The sequence below is a fragment of the Arachis hypogaea genome, chromosome 18 (genome assembly GCF_003086295.3).
Source record: "Arachis hypogaea cultivar Tifrunner chromosome 18, arahy.Tifrunner.gnm2.J5K5, whole genome shotgun sequence".
Lineage (NCBI taxonomy): Eukaryota > Viridiplantae > Streptophyta > Magnoliopsida > Fabales > Fabaceae > Arachis > Arachis hypogaea.
This window is the reverse complement of record NC_092053.1, coordinates 14,627,980-14,642,387: the sequence shown is the minus strand read 5'-3', so window position 1 is coordinate 14,642,387 and position 14,408 is coordinate 14,627,980. Positions and strand designations below refer to the sequence as shown.

At 33.4% G+C, this 14,408-nt stretch overlaps 2 protein-coding genes across 3 annotated transcripts; one reads left to right on the top strand and one right to left on the bottom strand.

Moving 5' to 3' along the window:
- Window positions 1–2,772: 2,772 nt before the first annotated feature.
- Window positions 2,773–4,315, bottom strand: LOC112769620 (uncharacterized). The gene is made up of 5 exons (XM_025814111.1): window positions 4,016–4,315; window positions 3,718–3,902; window positions 3,329–3,642; window positions 3,034–3,191; window positions 2,773–2,925 (listed from the first exon to the last, which is right to left on the bottom strand). The coding sequence occupies exons 1-5, from the start codon at window positions 4,313–4,315 to the stop codon at window positions 2,773–2,775; spliced, it is 1,110 nt and encodes a 369-aa protein (XP_025669896.1).
- Window positions 4,316–7,932: 3,617 nt separating this feature from the next.
- Window positions 7,933–13,710, top strand: LOC112770957 (disease resistance protein Roq1). 2 transcript variants are annotated; one of them, XM_025815471.3, is made up of 6 exons: window positions 7,973–8,268; window positions 8,443–9,290; window positions 9,387–9,965; window positions 10,163–11,252; window positions 11,385–11,666; window positions 12,827–13,710. In XM_025815471.3, exons 2-6 carry the CDS (start codon window positions 8,473–8,475, stop codon window positions 13,319–13,321), a joined length of 3,264 nt encoding a protein of 1,087 aa, XP_025671256.1. In that variant the 5' UTR covers window positions 7,973–8,268; window positions 8,443–8,472; the 3' UTR covers window positions 13,322–13,710. The 2 variants fall into 2 exon arrangements, with proteins under 2 accessions (XP_025671255.1, XP_025671256.1); XM_025815470.3 differs by having other exon boundaries at window positions 7,933–9,290.
- Window positions 13,711–14,408: the final 698 nt, after the last annotated feature.

Genomic DNA, 14,408 nt, shown 5'->3' with positions numbered 1-14,408 from the left:
AGAAGATAGAATAATGCTATTAAGCAGTCTAACACAATAAAATTACAAATCAATTCTTACTCCTTAAAGTGTGACGCACAAGAATAAACAATAAAATAATATATTTTGTAATAAAAAAATGACATCTACAAAATAATAAAATGAGTTAAATTTTCACTGATTCACCAAGAAAAAATAAAAGAGATCGGTCTTGCTAATTTTAAATTTGGCTCACGGCTGAATTCAATAAAATCAATTTAATTTTAAAATTTAAATTCAATTCATCAATTGACTAATGAAAAAAAAAGGGTAAAATACTAATTTGGTCCCCTACGTTTGGGATGAATTCTGTTTTAGTCTCCAATGTTTAAAGTGTTCTGTTTAAATCCAAAAAAATTTTGATTTGCATCAATCAGGTCTTGCCATTAAGTGGGTGTAAATTTCTTAACATCGTGTCCGACGTGGCAAAATTGGTAGTTTGGCTACAATTAATAGTTGAAAGCACGAAAATAAAGAGAAATAAAATCCAGTCCCATAAGTAAACCCTAATCCCCAAAATTGATGTTCTTCGTCTGCTGAGAATGGCTCCTCAATCGTCTTCCCAAGGTTCACGTAGCAGCAGCAAGAGTCGTGGGAGAAGGAGGACGCGCTTCTGTGGAGAGAGACCAGTATTGCGGACATCATCTATAGCGGAGAACCCAGGAAGAAGATTCTGGTGCTGCGTCAACTATCAGGTGAGTCTCCTCTTTTCTGTCTCTTGTTTCAAAATAGCGTTGGGTGTTAGTGTTTGGAGGATCTAAACTGTTTGGTGTCTTTATTTTGGTTTGGTTGAGAACAGATAGGAGAAGGATGCAATTATTTTGCTTGGGCAGAGCCTGAAGGGCAAGATCCACAAATTCAAAGACTGAAGAACAAAGCAAGTTCATTGAAACAAGAACTGCAGAAAGCTGAAAGGAAATTTGCATTGGCACTTGCTGTTGAAATTCTTGGATGGACAAACAGCTGGGCTTCTGCTATATGATCGACTTAATTGAGGTTTAGGGGGTTAGCAGTTATGCTTGTTTGCTTTGCTGTTGTTGTCCCTAGTTTGGAGGGAATGTCAATTGTTTAGGGGATTGAAAAAATTTACATGCAGTTAGGGTGATAACAGTGATGTGTTAGTTGAAACTTTTTGAAAGTTGTATGTGTGAAGGATTTTGCTGTAAACATTATCAAGTTTTTGAGTGAAATGAAAAGCTATGAGTTCCTGTATTTTGACATGCATTATTTGGCTCTGTAAAAGTTTATTTCAGTTTGATCTACCAATAAATAGAAGGCTTAATTTGCCAATTCACATAACTATGCTGCTGAAAATTCATTTAAATCATTAGATAATGGAGAAGTCTTAAAGTAGCTTCTCTTAACCATTACAATATCCAAACAAGCCTTAAATATAACCATGAAAAGATAACAACACAATAGAGATCAACATGAAACTAGTAGTCTTAAAGTAGGCTGTCTAAAGTATCACAGGGATATTAGCCCTTGGTCATTGCCACTTTCATTACAAACAGAAGGTAAACACTAAAATCTACTATGTTCTTCATCCCAATGCTTTCTAGGCCCTAGGTGGTGTTTTGCCATGAACTTCAGGGTCCTCCTTGATGGGCTAGTGACTGTTGCTGTCGATGGCTGGGGTTGACTGGCGTTGCTGCTGCATCTAGCTCTCTTGGAGGATGTTTGTGACTCTTGGCTCCCTCCAACTTGTGTATTGCTCTTTCTCTTTGGTTGAAGTTTTGTAGCTGGTTGTGTTATTGTCTTGGCTGGGATCTTGCTGGGGTTTGGAGTCCTAGTTGTGCCAGTACCTTTCTTGACTTGTGGAGCTGCATTATTCTATAAACAGTAACAACAAACAGTGACATCAGGGGATTGGGTTCAACAAATTGGGTTCATCAGACAGTAACAATCACATATAAGGAATTGTATTCAAATTGACAACAACAACTTTACCTTTTTTGCTGAGGCCTCCACCTTACGTTTTCTAGGGCAGGTTCTTTTGTTGTGACCAAGTGCAAAACAATAGGAACAGTTTTGTTGTTGTCCAGTCCTGGATAATTTAGCCAGTGGTCCATTGTTGCGTGGCTCATCACCAGTCTTGTTCCTGCTTAGTTTTGGGCGCCCTATTGGTTTCCTAAACACTAGTGGTAGCACATCATCAATCTCAGTCCGGGCCCAGAGATTTGGTCCATTCACTGGGTAGATTACATGTTGATAGCAGTCCACGTAGGTCTCTTTTCTATAGCACTTGTTCACATAGTTCTTAACATCCAAACACATTTTTCTAATGCAACTCATGGCATGCTCACAAGGGTAACCTGTTAGTTAAAACTTTCTACAGGAGCACTCATGTAAGTTTAAGTCCACAACAAATTTGTCTCTATTACCCTAACTGCTAGACACCTCATACTTGTCCCTACCCGCATATATGGCCAACCACTCCCTACCCTTATCAATCTCTCTTTCAATTTTCTTGTTTATTTTTGGCAAAATTTCTCCAGCATATGTAACTATACTTTGTCTGTTGTCAGCCCACCTATTCATTAGATAAACCCTAATATCTTCTAACATAGACACAATGGGTTTCTCTCTAGCCTCTACAATAACAGAGTTAAAATACTCACACATGTTGTTTACAAGTGTATCAACTATAGGAAAATAATTAAACCTAGACTTGCTCCAATACTTGGTAGGGATCTCCATGAGATGATTATAAGCTCCTTGATCAATCAGCTGAATCTTCTTCATCCTTCTCTCTCACTCCTGGACATATGTTGCCTTTGCAGCCTTCCACATCATCATCTTTAGCTGAACACATGGGAACCTTTTTCTGAAATTGCTATATAAGTGCTTGACACAAAACCTGTGGTCTATGCCAGGCAGCAACTCATCGAAGGTAGGGATCAATCCCTTGGAAGCAGAATTTAAAAATAGCACCAGTCAATAACAGCACAACATGAATTAAAGACAGAATTAATTAGACAAGTTTAGGTGAGCACTGCTTAGATTGAGAGTTACCTTTTGTTGGTCGCTCATGAATGTACACCATCTGATCTTATCAACTCCCAAATCGTCACACAGATTCAACAAAAACCATCTCCACGAGTCTTTTGTCTCTGCTTCAACAACAGCATAGGCAATTGGCAAAATCTGATCATTGGGGTCCCATCCAATGGCTGTTAGAAGTTGACCCCATATAGAGTCTTGATAAAGCATCCATCAAGGTCGATCATGGGTCTGCATACCATGAAACTCTATTTGCAAACATCTAAGCAAATATAGAGCCTCTCAAATAGTGGTCTCATGTCCTTACCAGGAATTGGTGTCTCTAATTGAAATTCAGGAGGTCTCTCCACTTGTATCTGAACAGTGGAACCCGGATTTGACCTCAGTAACTTGACAGCATAGTCATGAATCCTCCTATATTGCTCTCCATAAGTACCATTAATCTCATCCAAGGCTTGCTGCTTCACTCTGACAGCTTTGGTCTTTGTGAGATCAACATTCCACTTGCTATGAGCCTTCTTTATCAAAGTTCTCAACTTAATTTTGGGGTTCTCACAAATCTTCTTCATAAAAGCCTTACTCAGCCACTGAGAACTCATGATACCAATCTTGGTTGCCTTACTGCATGTGTGTTTTTTGTAACAGCTGGTCAATTGTCATGTATCCTCTCTCTTCATCTTATGGCAGTAAGCAAACCACTTACAACCTTCTTTGCAAACAACTTTGCACCTATGGCTATCACACTTTGAGAACCATATTCCTCTGCCACTGTGCACAGCATAGCTAGTTACACATTCCTTAAAAGCATTCCTATCTACGTATATTGTCCCAACCTCCCATTTATAATCCTTCATATTCTTCAAACTCTTATACAACGGGTACTTTCTCAACAAGGGATCCCTTTCATTATCACTTACAAGGACATCGCACAACTCCTCCCTCTCATACCCATCATCTTTATCCCTTAGTCCAGCAGCCACCACTTTTTCCTTACCTTATTAACACTGCCACTAAATTCTCCTTGTACTCTCTCAGTTGGAACACTCTGTTTTATCTTTTGGGAATCTTTCGTAGTTGTGACTTCAACATCATACAAACCCCCATCACCATTCCAATCATCATCGCTGTCATCAAATGCAACCTCCATATCACTATCTCCAGAGCTGTTTTCACTCCACTGTTCATCAATGTCTCCCTCATCATCATTTTCTGGCTGGTAGTCATCATCCTCAGATTCATCATCACCTGAAAAATCTGACCTCTCTAACCTCTCTTCATCATTATCCTCCAACATATCATTCTAGGCTTCTGTCACCACCTTGGGCTTCTTACCCACCTTGGCCTGAGCAAATAATTGGGCCCTGTGCAGCACAATTAGACCAGGCCCAATAGTGTCTGCAGTGGGTGTAGCAGCCTCACCACCATCTATGTCTTCAACTTCCTCAATAGTGCAGCCTTTCCTAGTAGTAGCACCATCTTTGTGAACAACAAAAAGCTCCACCATGTTGTCCCTCATTCCAATTCTGGCCATGTCCATTGCATCATTGTCTGTGTGAAGCATCCTCAGTCCTACATCTGTTTCATCTTTCAGAGACTTATACTACATTGCAGCGATGTTCTCTGCCACATATTCCTGTTCGACCACTATCTCCATGGCCTCAAACCTACTCCACCTATCTTCATCACAGTAGTCCACTATCGAAGTCTCACCCCCCACATAGTGTAAAGGTTCACCATCAAACCCAAACTTTCTCCTATGGTGTATCTTGACACTAAAATAACTCATTTTTCGAACAATCTGTTAGACAAACACAATAGACTTCATAAAATTCTCACATTGATCAACAACAACAGAAATGCATAAATGCAATCACTAGGGCAAAATAAAAACTTCCAAAACAAAACAAGAAACGAATATGAAACTATAAAACAAAATAATCACACATCAACATGCATTATTACATATCAACATGCATTAAGATGAAAACCAAATGGGTTGAGAAGATTTGATAACGGAATACCTGATACGATCTTCTTTCGGAAAGCAAGGGTTTCAAACTAACTGCTGCTGTGGACCTCTAACGTTACTTAAGGACAATGTCACTTCTCTGGCTGCGAATCGCAACCCTTCAGTGACGATCGGTAGGGTTTATTGCTTTTCATTATCGTTTCGTGCTTCATAAGAAGAAGAAGAAGAGTCAGGATAAATGGGAGGTGTCCAAAGGCGGGAAGGATTACACGTCTATTAACTACTGTCCCCTCTCCGTTGCCATGTCGGATACGACGTTAAGAATTTCACACCCACTTAACGGCAGGACCTGATTGATGCGAATCAAAAGTTTTTTGGATTTAAATAGAACATTTTAAACGTTGGGGACTAAAACAGAATTCACCCCAAACGTAGGGAACCAAATTAGTACTTTACCCAAAAAAATAATAAGAGATAATAATATTATTCTTATTTTAATAATATTTTTTCTTTAACAAATTTATATAGAATATAATAAAAAAATTATGTGAGTAGTATTAAAAAAATTAAGAGTGATATTATATTTTTTCATAATAATTTATGTGAATAATAATATATACATAAAAGAAAATTATAAATGAGATATTTCATTTGTTAGCATGCATTTTTTTTTTGTTATAGTTTATTCTTAAAAACTCTTTATCAAGTAAGAAATGTTGAACTTTGTTAGTTAAATAAATTTTAATTTTAATTTATTATATTTTATATCAATAGTTTAAATTTAAAATTTAGAATTAAGAAAACTTTTTTTCTTCTTCTTTTATCTTTAATAACAAGTTAATATTTAACGAGTTTTAATCTCCATATTTCTTTAGAACACATTAATATTTGTCAAAATATAAGATCTTTCTAATAGATTAATATATATTTTTAAAGATAAAATAATTCTAGATGATCAATGTTTTTTTTTTATTTTGTTGTGTATTTGAATCAATACTAACTTTTCTTTTATTTTATATTAAAAGTATTAATTCTTTGATATTTTCTAAAAGATATATTTTAAAATTATTATTAAAAATATTTTATTAAAAATTATTTAAATAATAATATTTTCAATAAATTAAATATATCAATCAATTATTTCAGGAGGCAATGAAACTAGTATATCTAAAGTTAAGTTTGACTCATATTCCAGGGATTATCTAGAACCAGATGATTGGACTCGAATGGAAAGCCCAAACGTTGAAGGAAGGTGACCTCCGACTTATTCCTGCCTGGGAGCCGCCGTCCGAGTTGTGTGTTTTGAAGAATGGGGAGTGGTACCTGCAAAGACACTCCGATGCCTAAGTTAGCAAGGGGTAAGCACTAAGCAGGTTTAAAGTATTGGAACTTAAGTTTACCTGAGTGTGTCAGGATATTTATAGGAGACGAGCCAACAACCACCGCCGAAGTAGTTCCATTTCTAATGGTGGATAACCGTCCCTTTATCTTAAGATTATTGAGATCTCCCTTCTGGAAGTAGGAACGAGATTTACAGAAGCAGTTATTTACTTGAATAAATGTTAAGTACCTGCTTACATTGACTCCGACCTCTTTGAGAAAGTCGGATAGGCAGTGAAGACCAATCTCCTGAATTGGGCCTTTTAGCTAGATGTGGACCTAGCCTATGTATTGGATCAGGATATGAACAACTCACTTTATGAGCTAGCTTGTTTTTATTGAAGTTTTAAATTGCGTTTAATTTTTATTTTAAGTCACAAAAAAAATTACGTTTAATTGTGTTTAGAAAAGAAAAAAAAGGCTAGACTAAATTAATTTTTTATATCATGTTAAATATAAAATATATAAAATTAATTATGTTTAATTTTTATTTAAGATAAATAAAAATAATAAAATAAATAAAATAAATAAAATTATTTATTAAATAAATTTATATGACTAATAAATATTATTATGTTTAGCAGTAATAATTTCTACTTATATTTAGATGAATTTTATATACAAAATTATATAATTTATATTTATATTTATTAAAATTTTATATACATAAATCAATATAATTTATATTTTTTTTAATTTATCAATATAAATTAATAAAATTTATTTATTAAAAATAATTTAATATTTATATTAATTAAATAATGATTAAATTTAAAAATATAAAAATTTCTGTTGGCCCAAGAATTTTTCTTAGAATTTGTTTGAAAATTATTTGAATATAAATTTTTTTTATTTTTTTGTAAAATTTATTTCTGTTTAAGACTCAATTTTATAATTTTGAATGATTTTAATATATTAATAGAATAAAATTTAATTTTTTAATTTGAAATAATTCTTATATAAATTAATTTTTTTTTATAATTTCTTTGTAATAAGAAGAAAAAAGATGACTAAATAACTATTAAATAAAATCATCAATTATAAATATAAATATTTTTTATATTTGATATATTGAATTTATTTAATATGAGAATTAATTTTAAAATTATTTTGTTTATTTGATTTGTAAATAAAAGAGAAATGAGAATCAAAAACTCAAAATTCTCAAAATAATTCAAATTGTTTTTTATTTGTTTTAATAAAAAAATTTAATTCTTTTAAGTGAATTGAGATTTGTCGGTTTAGAAACAATCTTAGTATGCTTGTTTGTGCACCGTTAAATCGATAAAAAATAATTTTTTTTATTTTTAGTGTATTTAAAAAAATTTTAATAATAAAAATAAAATATTAAAAAAATAAAAAAACATATTTTTTAAAAAAAATACAATTTATATCTTTTTTTAAAAGATATTTTTTATATAATAAATATAAAAAATATTTTATCTTATTTTATCTAAATATAATTAATAAATAAAAAAAATTTATATAAAATATTTTAATATAAAATTATTTTTATTTTTATAAAAAATCTTTTTAAAAAAATAAATTTTTTTTTTAGAAATAGGATCCAAACAAATCCAGTATTTCTTTTCCCGTTTCTCTGTTTCTTCTCAAATTTCTTCTTCGGTCAACACTGTCTCACCTCTTCAGTCCTCTCCCACCCTCTTCTTTAATCTCTCTACTCGCTGCTCCAATGTAAGTCTGCGACGCTGCCTCTCTCTGTCCGAAGCTTGTGCTGCGCTTGATGTCGGCGATGGTTTGTGGTGGTGGTCGTGGAGGCGAAGCTGAGTGACTGGAAATCATCGGCAAAATCGTCTTGCCACGACGACGGTGCTGGTGGTGGCGGTGGAGATAGAAGTTGCGCGAGAGGGAGTCATGATTTGGGAGTAAAAGAAAAGGTGGAGTTAGACTTAGAATTTAAAAAGTTAGAGGAGAATATTTTTGAAAATAAATATTATTAGTTTCAATTTTTGTCGCCAAAAATTTCAGTCTTGAAAGTAGTCAATCTCGATATCTGTGTTTGCTGCGTGAGATAATCAATTGAGTAGATTTATGTGAATTTTGAGGTGAAGATAGCTGCAAAGTGTGTTTGAAGAGAAAGAATGGAGCCAGGCGAGACGCCATCAGTTTCTACTAATGCTAGTTGGTCATGGACGGTGTGCCTTTTCATATCAGGTATAGTTTTTGGTTCATTCATATCAGGCATCTTTCTCAATTTGAGACCCTTACTCAGCAGCAAGTTCCGGGCTCTGCTGGGTTACCAAGATTCAGATTCCAACAACATCAACGATGAACCGTTGGGCGAGGAAGGCAGCAGGTTGAGCCAGGAAGATTCAGCTTCTCTTCATTCTCTGGATTCAAATGTCAGCCAAGGCAGCTCCCTGAGCCAGCAGGAAGATTCAACTTGCGATCATCCTCCTCCGGAGTCAAAGTCAACTATGACCGAGGGGAGTTCGTCTTCTCCGCGAGGTTATAAATATGATGTGTATCTGAGTTTCAGAGGTGCTGATACCCGCGGAACTTTCATTGATTATCTTTACCACCGGCTCATGGAAGAAGGTATCTTGGCCTTCAAAGACGATGTGAATTTAAACAGAGGAGAAAGCATTTCATCAGAGCTCCTGCAAGCAATTAAAGATTCACGGATTTCTATCGTTGTGTTCTCAAGAGGTTATGCTAGCTCAACTTGGTGTTTGGACGAACTGGTTGCTATAGTTGATTGTTACAAAGAGATGAAGCAGGAACTTTTCCCAGTTTTCTATGATGTAGATCCACGTGATGTTCGATATCAAAGTGGGGCTTACGAGGATGCGTTTGATTCGCATAGGGAGAGATTCAAAGAAGAGCCTGACAAGATCTACAAATGGAAGAGTGCTATGACGTATTTGGCCAATTTAAGTGGTTTTGCTTTAAGAGATCCGTATGTATATAAACTAACCATTGTTTTTCCCTTTGCAAGGGATTAGTGATCTTATTGTTGTTTTGGTATGACAGATTATTTCTGTTCCTCTTTCAGCGCTGAAGCCGAAGGGATTGAAAGAATAGTTGAGGCCGTGCTGGACACACTGGTTTATAAATTCCAAAGTTCAAGATTTACTCATAAAAATCCAGAATCCACTGAAAGAAGACCATCGTTGCAGGAATTCAACAAATATGACGTGTTTCTCAGTCTCAGACGCACTCACACTCCCTACATATTTATTGACTACCTTTACCATTATCTCACCAAGAAAGGATTTTCCACCTTCAAGAGTGAAGAGGAGACTGAGAGAGGAGACTCCATTCCTTCACAGGACCTCCAGGTAATTAAAGATTCCAGGATTCTTATAGTTGTCTTCACAAGAGATTATGCTGACTCAACTTGCTCTTTGGAGGAAGTGGCTACCATAGTTGATTGTCACCGGGAACTAAATCAAACTGTCATCCCAGTTTTCTGTGATGTGCATCCTAGGGATGTTCGAAGACAAACCGGCCCTTATGAGAGAGCGTTTGTTTCATATACGAAGGAATTCAAACAAGATCCCCTCAAGGTTCAAAAGTGGAGGGAAGCTTTGAATTACTTGACTAATCTACAAGGTGTGAGTCTAAAAGATGGGTAAGTATCTAAACCATACTTTACAGGAACTTGATCATTTCTAGGCAAGTCATAACTTATCTTGTGCAAACCACTAAGCATTCCATGCTTAATCAGGCTGAATCTGCATCTTAGTTTATCATAGTAAGTTAAGCTATTACAAAGCATCTTGAAACGATGTATGTTTGGTTTCTTATTTTTTAATCTTTCCCTTTTAGATCAGAGATTGAAGCGATTGGAAATATCATTCAGATAGTGGAACGATTATGCCCTAAATTCTCCAGGCTTAGTAGCCACGGTCCAGTTGGTATACAATCCAGTTTAGCCATGCTAGAAAAGCTTTTGAAATTAGAGGATGATTGTGTTTTAGTTCTCGGAGTTTGGGGCATGGGTGGATCTGGAAAGACAACCCATGCTTTAGCTTTGTATGACAGAATAGTTCAGGAATTTGAGGGTGCTTGTTTTATTCAGGACGTAAGCCAGGTTTACAGAGTTGGTGGTGCTACTGCTTTGCAGAAACAAATCCTCTGTCAATTTTTAGATGAAGAACTTTCAGATATGTACAGTCCTTTTGAAATGTCTGGCTTCTTAAGAAGAAGGCTTTATGGGAAAAAGATCCTTATAGTCCTTGACAATGTTGATGTGCCAAGGCAGTTGGAGTTATTGGCTATAAATCGTAACATGCTTGGGAACGGAAGTAGGATTATCATAACCACCAGGGATAGACATATTTTGACTGCATACGAAGCAGATGTAATTTACGAGATTCCATTATTGAATGAAGATGATGCTCGTGAACTGTTCTTGAGTGCTTGTCCTGATGCTACCAATTATGAGGGCTATACTGAGTTGATTCCCAGAGTACTGGAATATGCTGGTGGTCTTCCATTGGCGATCAGAGTACTGGCTTCTTTTTTGGGATCCTGTGATATAACTGTCTGGAAAGATACCTTGAATAGATTGAGAAAAGTGCCATCTTTTGAAGTTATAAAGATTCTTCAAATAAGTTTTGATGGGTTAGACCAAGAAGAGAAAGAAATATTTTTGCACATTGCTTGTTTCTTTCATGGGAAGAAACTAGATTTTGTAATAGAAGTTCTAAATTGTTGTGGATTTTTCGCTCGAATTGGGATTCAAGCTTTGATGGACAAATCACTCATTATAAAAAATGAGGAGGAAATTCATATGCATGATCTATTGCAAGAAATGGGAAAGGAAATTGTTCGTCAAGAATGTCCAGAAAATCCAGCATCGCGGAGTAGATTGTGGCGTTACGAGGACTTTAGCTTTACCTTGAAGTCAAAGAATGTAACAATTCCACTCTGGCAAATTTAATTGTATCATTAGAAAATTACATCTCTTTCGTATTTGCGATCATTTTTTGAGTCTGTCAAAAATATGCTTTTTTTTTTTGGTAATATGTTCATGCTCGTTTTTCAGGAAGCAAGCAAAGTTAAAGCCATAGTTCTATATGAGGATGCCTCCATCTCCAAACATGAAGATCTGAACATCGAAGGGTTGTCAAAAATGACAAATCTTGAACTGCTCATAGTATATCATCAACATTTTTCGGGAAAGCCTACTTCTCTTCCCAACAAATTACGGTATCTTTTGTGGGATGGATATCCTTCCTCTTCTTTGCCTTCATTTGAACCGTATAACCGTCTTGTTCAATTGAATTTGCCTAACAGCCGCATCAAACGGCTATGGAATGGCAGTCAGGTAGTTTAATATCTTCCTCATCCTTTTATTTTTATTTTTATCTTTTTTCCTTTATTAAAGAAACAATGGAAAGAAGTAAGCAATTGTCACAATTTTGTTTTAAAATGGTATAATGGGAAAATGTTTTTACATCTTCTAAGATAAAAAAAAAATATTTCAGAAACAATACAAATTTGTCCAAAATAGTGCAAACTTTCTTTATTTTGTATTCGTTAATTATTGCTGAAATAATGATCATTTTTAGGTGTAATAAATATATAATTATAGATATTACATATAAAAAATTGTAGATGTTAAATTAAGGCTGAGTTTGGTAAAGCTTTTTCAAGAGGTGCTCACAAGCACGTCATTTTGCGTTTGGTAAATTAAAAAGCCCAAATGCTTGTGCTTACGGCTTTTAAAAGTTAGGGGTGCTTTTGAAAGCACCTAGGAAGGAGCTTTTCAAAGCTGGCTTATGCTTACTAAATTTTTTTCATTTTTCCGCACATATTTCTCGCTATTATATTGCCATTGAAATCCTCATATATTTCTAACTTCTCATCCTTTTTTTTTTGGTGACTTCTAACTTCTCATCCTAACCTTCACAAATTCTAACACAATCTTCACATATTTTTTATTTTTCAACCTAATCTTCATATACTTTTTATTTTTTATTTTTAGTGATGATATTTAGGATAAAATAAATTTTTATAATACTTATATAAAATTTTAAAGTTAAAAAATAAAAGAATTTATTTATTATATTTATGTTTATTATGAATTTTTTATTTTAACATTATTTTATTTTAAAATATTATATAAATTTTTAAAAAATTTGAAAAAAAAATTATTTTTTGTTATAAACATGTTTATTATAATTTTTTCAACTTTTAAAAGCTGTTTTACCAAACATAATTGTGATGCTTGTACTTATTAAAAGTCATTTTTAATTTGATTTTACCAAACGCAAGTGCTGCAGTTTTTAAAAAGCTATCTTTTAAAAGACATCTTTCATAAGCTACTTTTAAAAAGTAAAAGCTTTACCAAACCAAGCCTAAATATAGTTAACTTTATGTTATTGTCTTCCTAGTATTTCTCTTCAGGATTCTACACCAACATTTAATGTCTTACATTTTAATATAACAAAATGACATGTTGGTAGCTAATGATTCTATTTCCAGGTATTTCGAAGTTTAGAAAGGGTGGATTTGAGTTACTCAAAAGAGCTCAAGGAGACGCCAAATTTTGAAGGGTGCCCAAGTCTTAAGCGGCTAGATCTCACAGGATGCACAAACCTAGTGCAAGTCCATCCATCTATCAGAGATCTTAAAGAACTTGCTTACTTGAGTTTCCGTGACTGTGATAAGTTGGTCACCCTCAATCTTGATCATAAATGCAAATTAAGTTCTTTGAAGGTTCTTGACCTCTATAGTTGCAAAAATCTTAAGAACACACCAGATTTTACAGGACTACCCAATCTTGAGCACATTGATCTTGGAGAATGTACACGTTTATCCACTGTTCATGATTCTATTGGGACTCTTGTAAATCTTACGTACTTAAATGTGCAAGGCTGCATCAAGCTTAAGTTGCCTGATAGCATTGATGTCACATCTCTTCAAACTCCGAAGGTTCATGTCACGGATAGAAAAGAAAAGAAAGATAGTTCAAAGTGAGAAAATTGGTAAAATGATAAAGTAGTACTTTAATCACCCCTGAATTTATAATTTTAATCATGTATGAGTTCTATTACCTTGAATCAAGGGTGATTAAAGTATTACTTTATCATTTACCAACGTCTTTGAGATGTGAAAACCAATGCAAAAAGGAAAAGAGGGAAATGAATGGAAAGAACGACGGGTGCTTTTGGGAGGAAGGAGTCAACAGTCAAGTGTGGTGCTTTACTTGATTTTTTTTTTAATTGAATAAAAGATAATATTTAAAAAATATTGAATTGCAGTATTTTTTAGAAAGATTTTCAAGTATGTCATTGTCCTTTCCTGACATATTGATATTTTAAATCTCATAACCATTAAGATTTATATTAAATAATTTATACGGTTCAGATTGGGTTGGTAACATTATTGTGAGCATGCAATTTAAAAAGTTCATAAAATATTTACAACTGGTCTTTTCTTTCTCCAGTTTAAATTGGTTCAAAATTTTATGTTTGTGCAGCTTGTATGTGCATTGCAAAATTTTTAGCCTTTTTTTCCCAAGCCATATGTTACAGAATAAATTAAGTCATACTAACTACTACGTTTAAAGTCACTTTTTTTTTAATAACCCTTTCATATGTTAGAAGTTAGAACCAAATAAAAATAAATATGTAACTAGTATATATATATATATATATATATATATATATATATCTATATATATATATATATATATATCTATATATATATATATATATATATTTGATAATTTGAACAATTAATTAATATTCAATTTTGACAAATTATTTATTCATTTTTAGTCATATTAAAAAATATACTGTAAGTCTCAAAATAATTATCAAGTATGGATATCTTTAAAATAACTATCAATTATATATATATGTATAGACCAAAGAGAACAAATGTTATAATATTTCAATTTAATTAACAAGTATAGTTTATTAAATGTTGTTAAAAATGTAATAATAATAATAATAATAATAATAATAATAATAATAATAATAATAATAATAATAATAATAATAATAATAATAATAATAATAATAAAGTTATTTTTTATCATCCTATTTATTTGGAATAAAAA

Excerpts from the sequence above, each read along its gene's own strand:
- LOC112770957 (XM_025815470.3), top strand. The coding sequence starts at position 8,473 with ATGGAGCCAGGCGAGACGCCATCAGTTTCTACTAATGCTAGTTGGTCA. Across the intron at positions 9,291-9,386 it reads GGTTTTGCTTTAAGAGATCC|CGCTGAAGCCGAAGGGATTG; the intron begins GTATGTATATAA and ends TTCCTCTTTCAG. Across the intron at positions 11,253-11,384 it reads TTACCTTGAAGTCAAAGAAT|GAAGCAAGCAAAGTTAAAGC; the intron begins GTAACAATTCCA and ends CTCGTTTTTCAG.
- LOC112769620 (XM_025814111.1), bottom strand. The coding sequence starts at position 4,315 with ATGTTGGAGGATAATGATGAAGAGAGGTTAGAGAGGTCAGATTTTTCA. Across the intron at positions 3,903-4,015 it reads TTAGTGGCAGTGTTAATAAG|TACCCGTTGTATAAGAGTTT; the intron begins GTAAGGAAAAAG and ends TTGTTGAGAAAG. Across the intron at positions 3,643-3,717 it reads TGCAAAGAAGGTTGTAAGTG|TAAGGCAACCAAGATTGGTA; the intron begins GTTTGCTTACTG and ends ACACACATGCAG.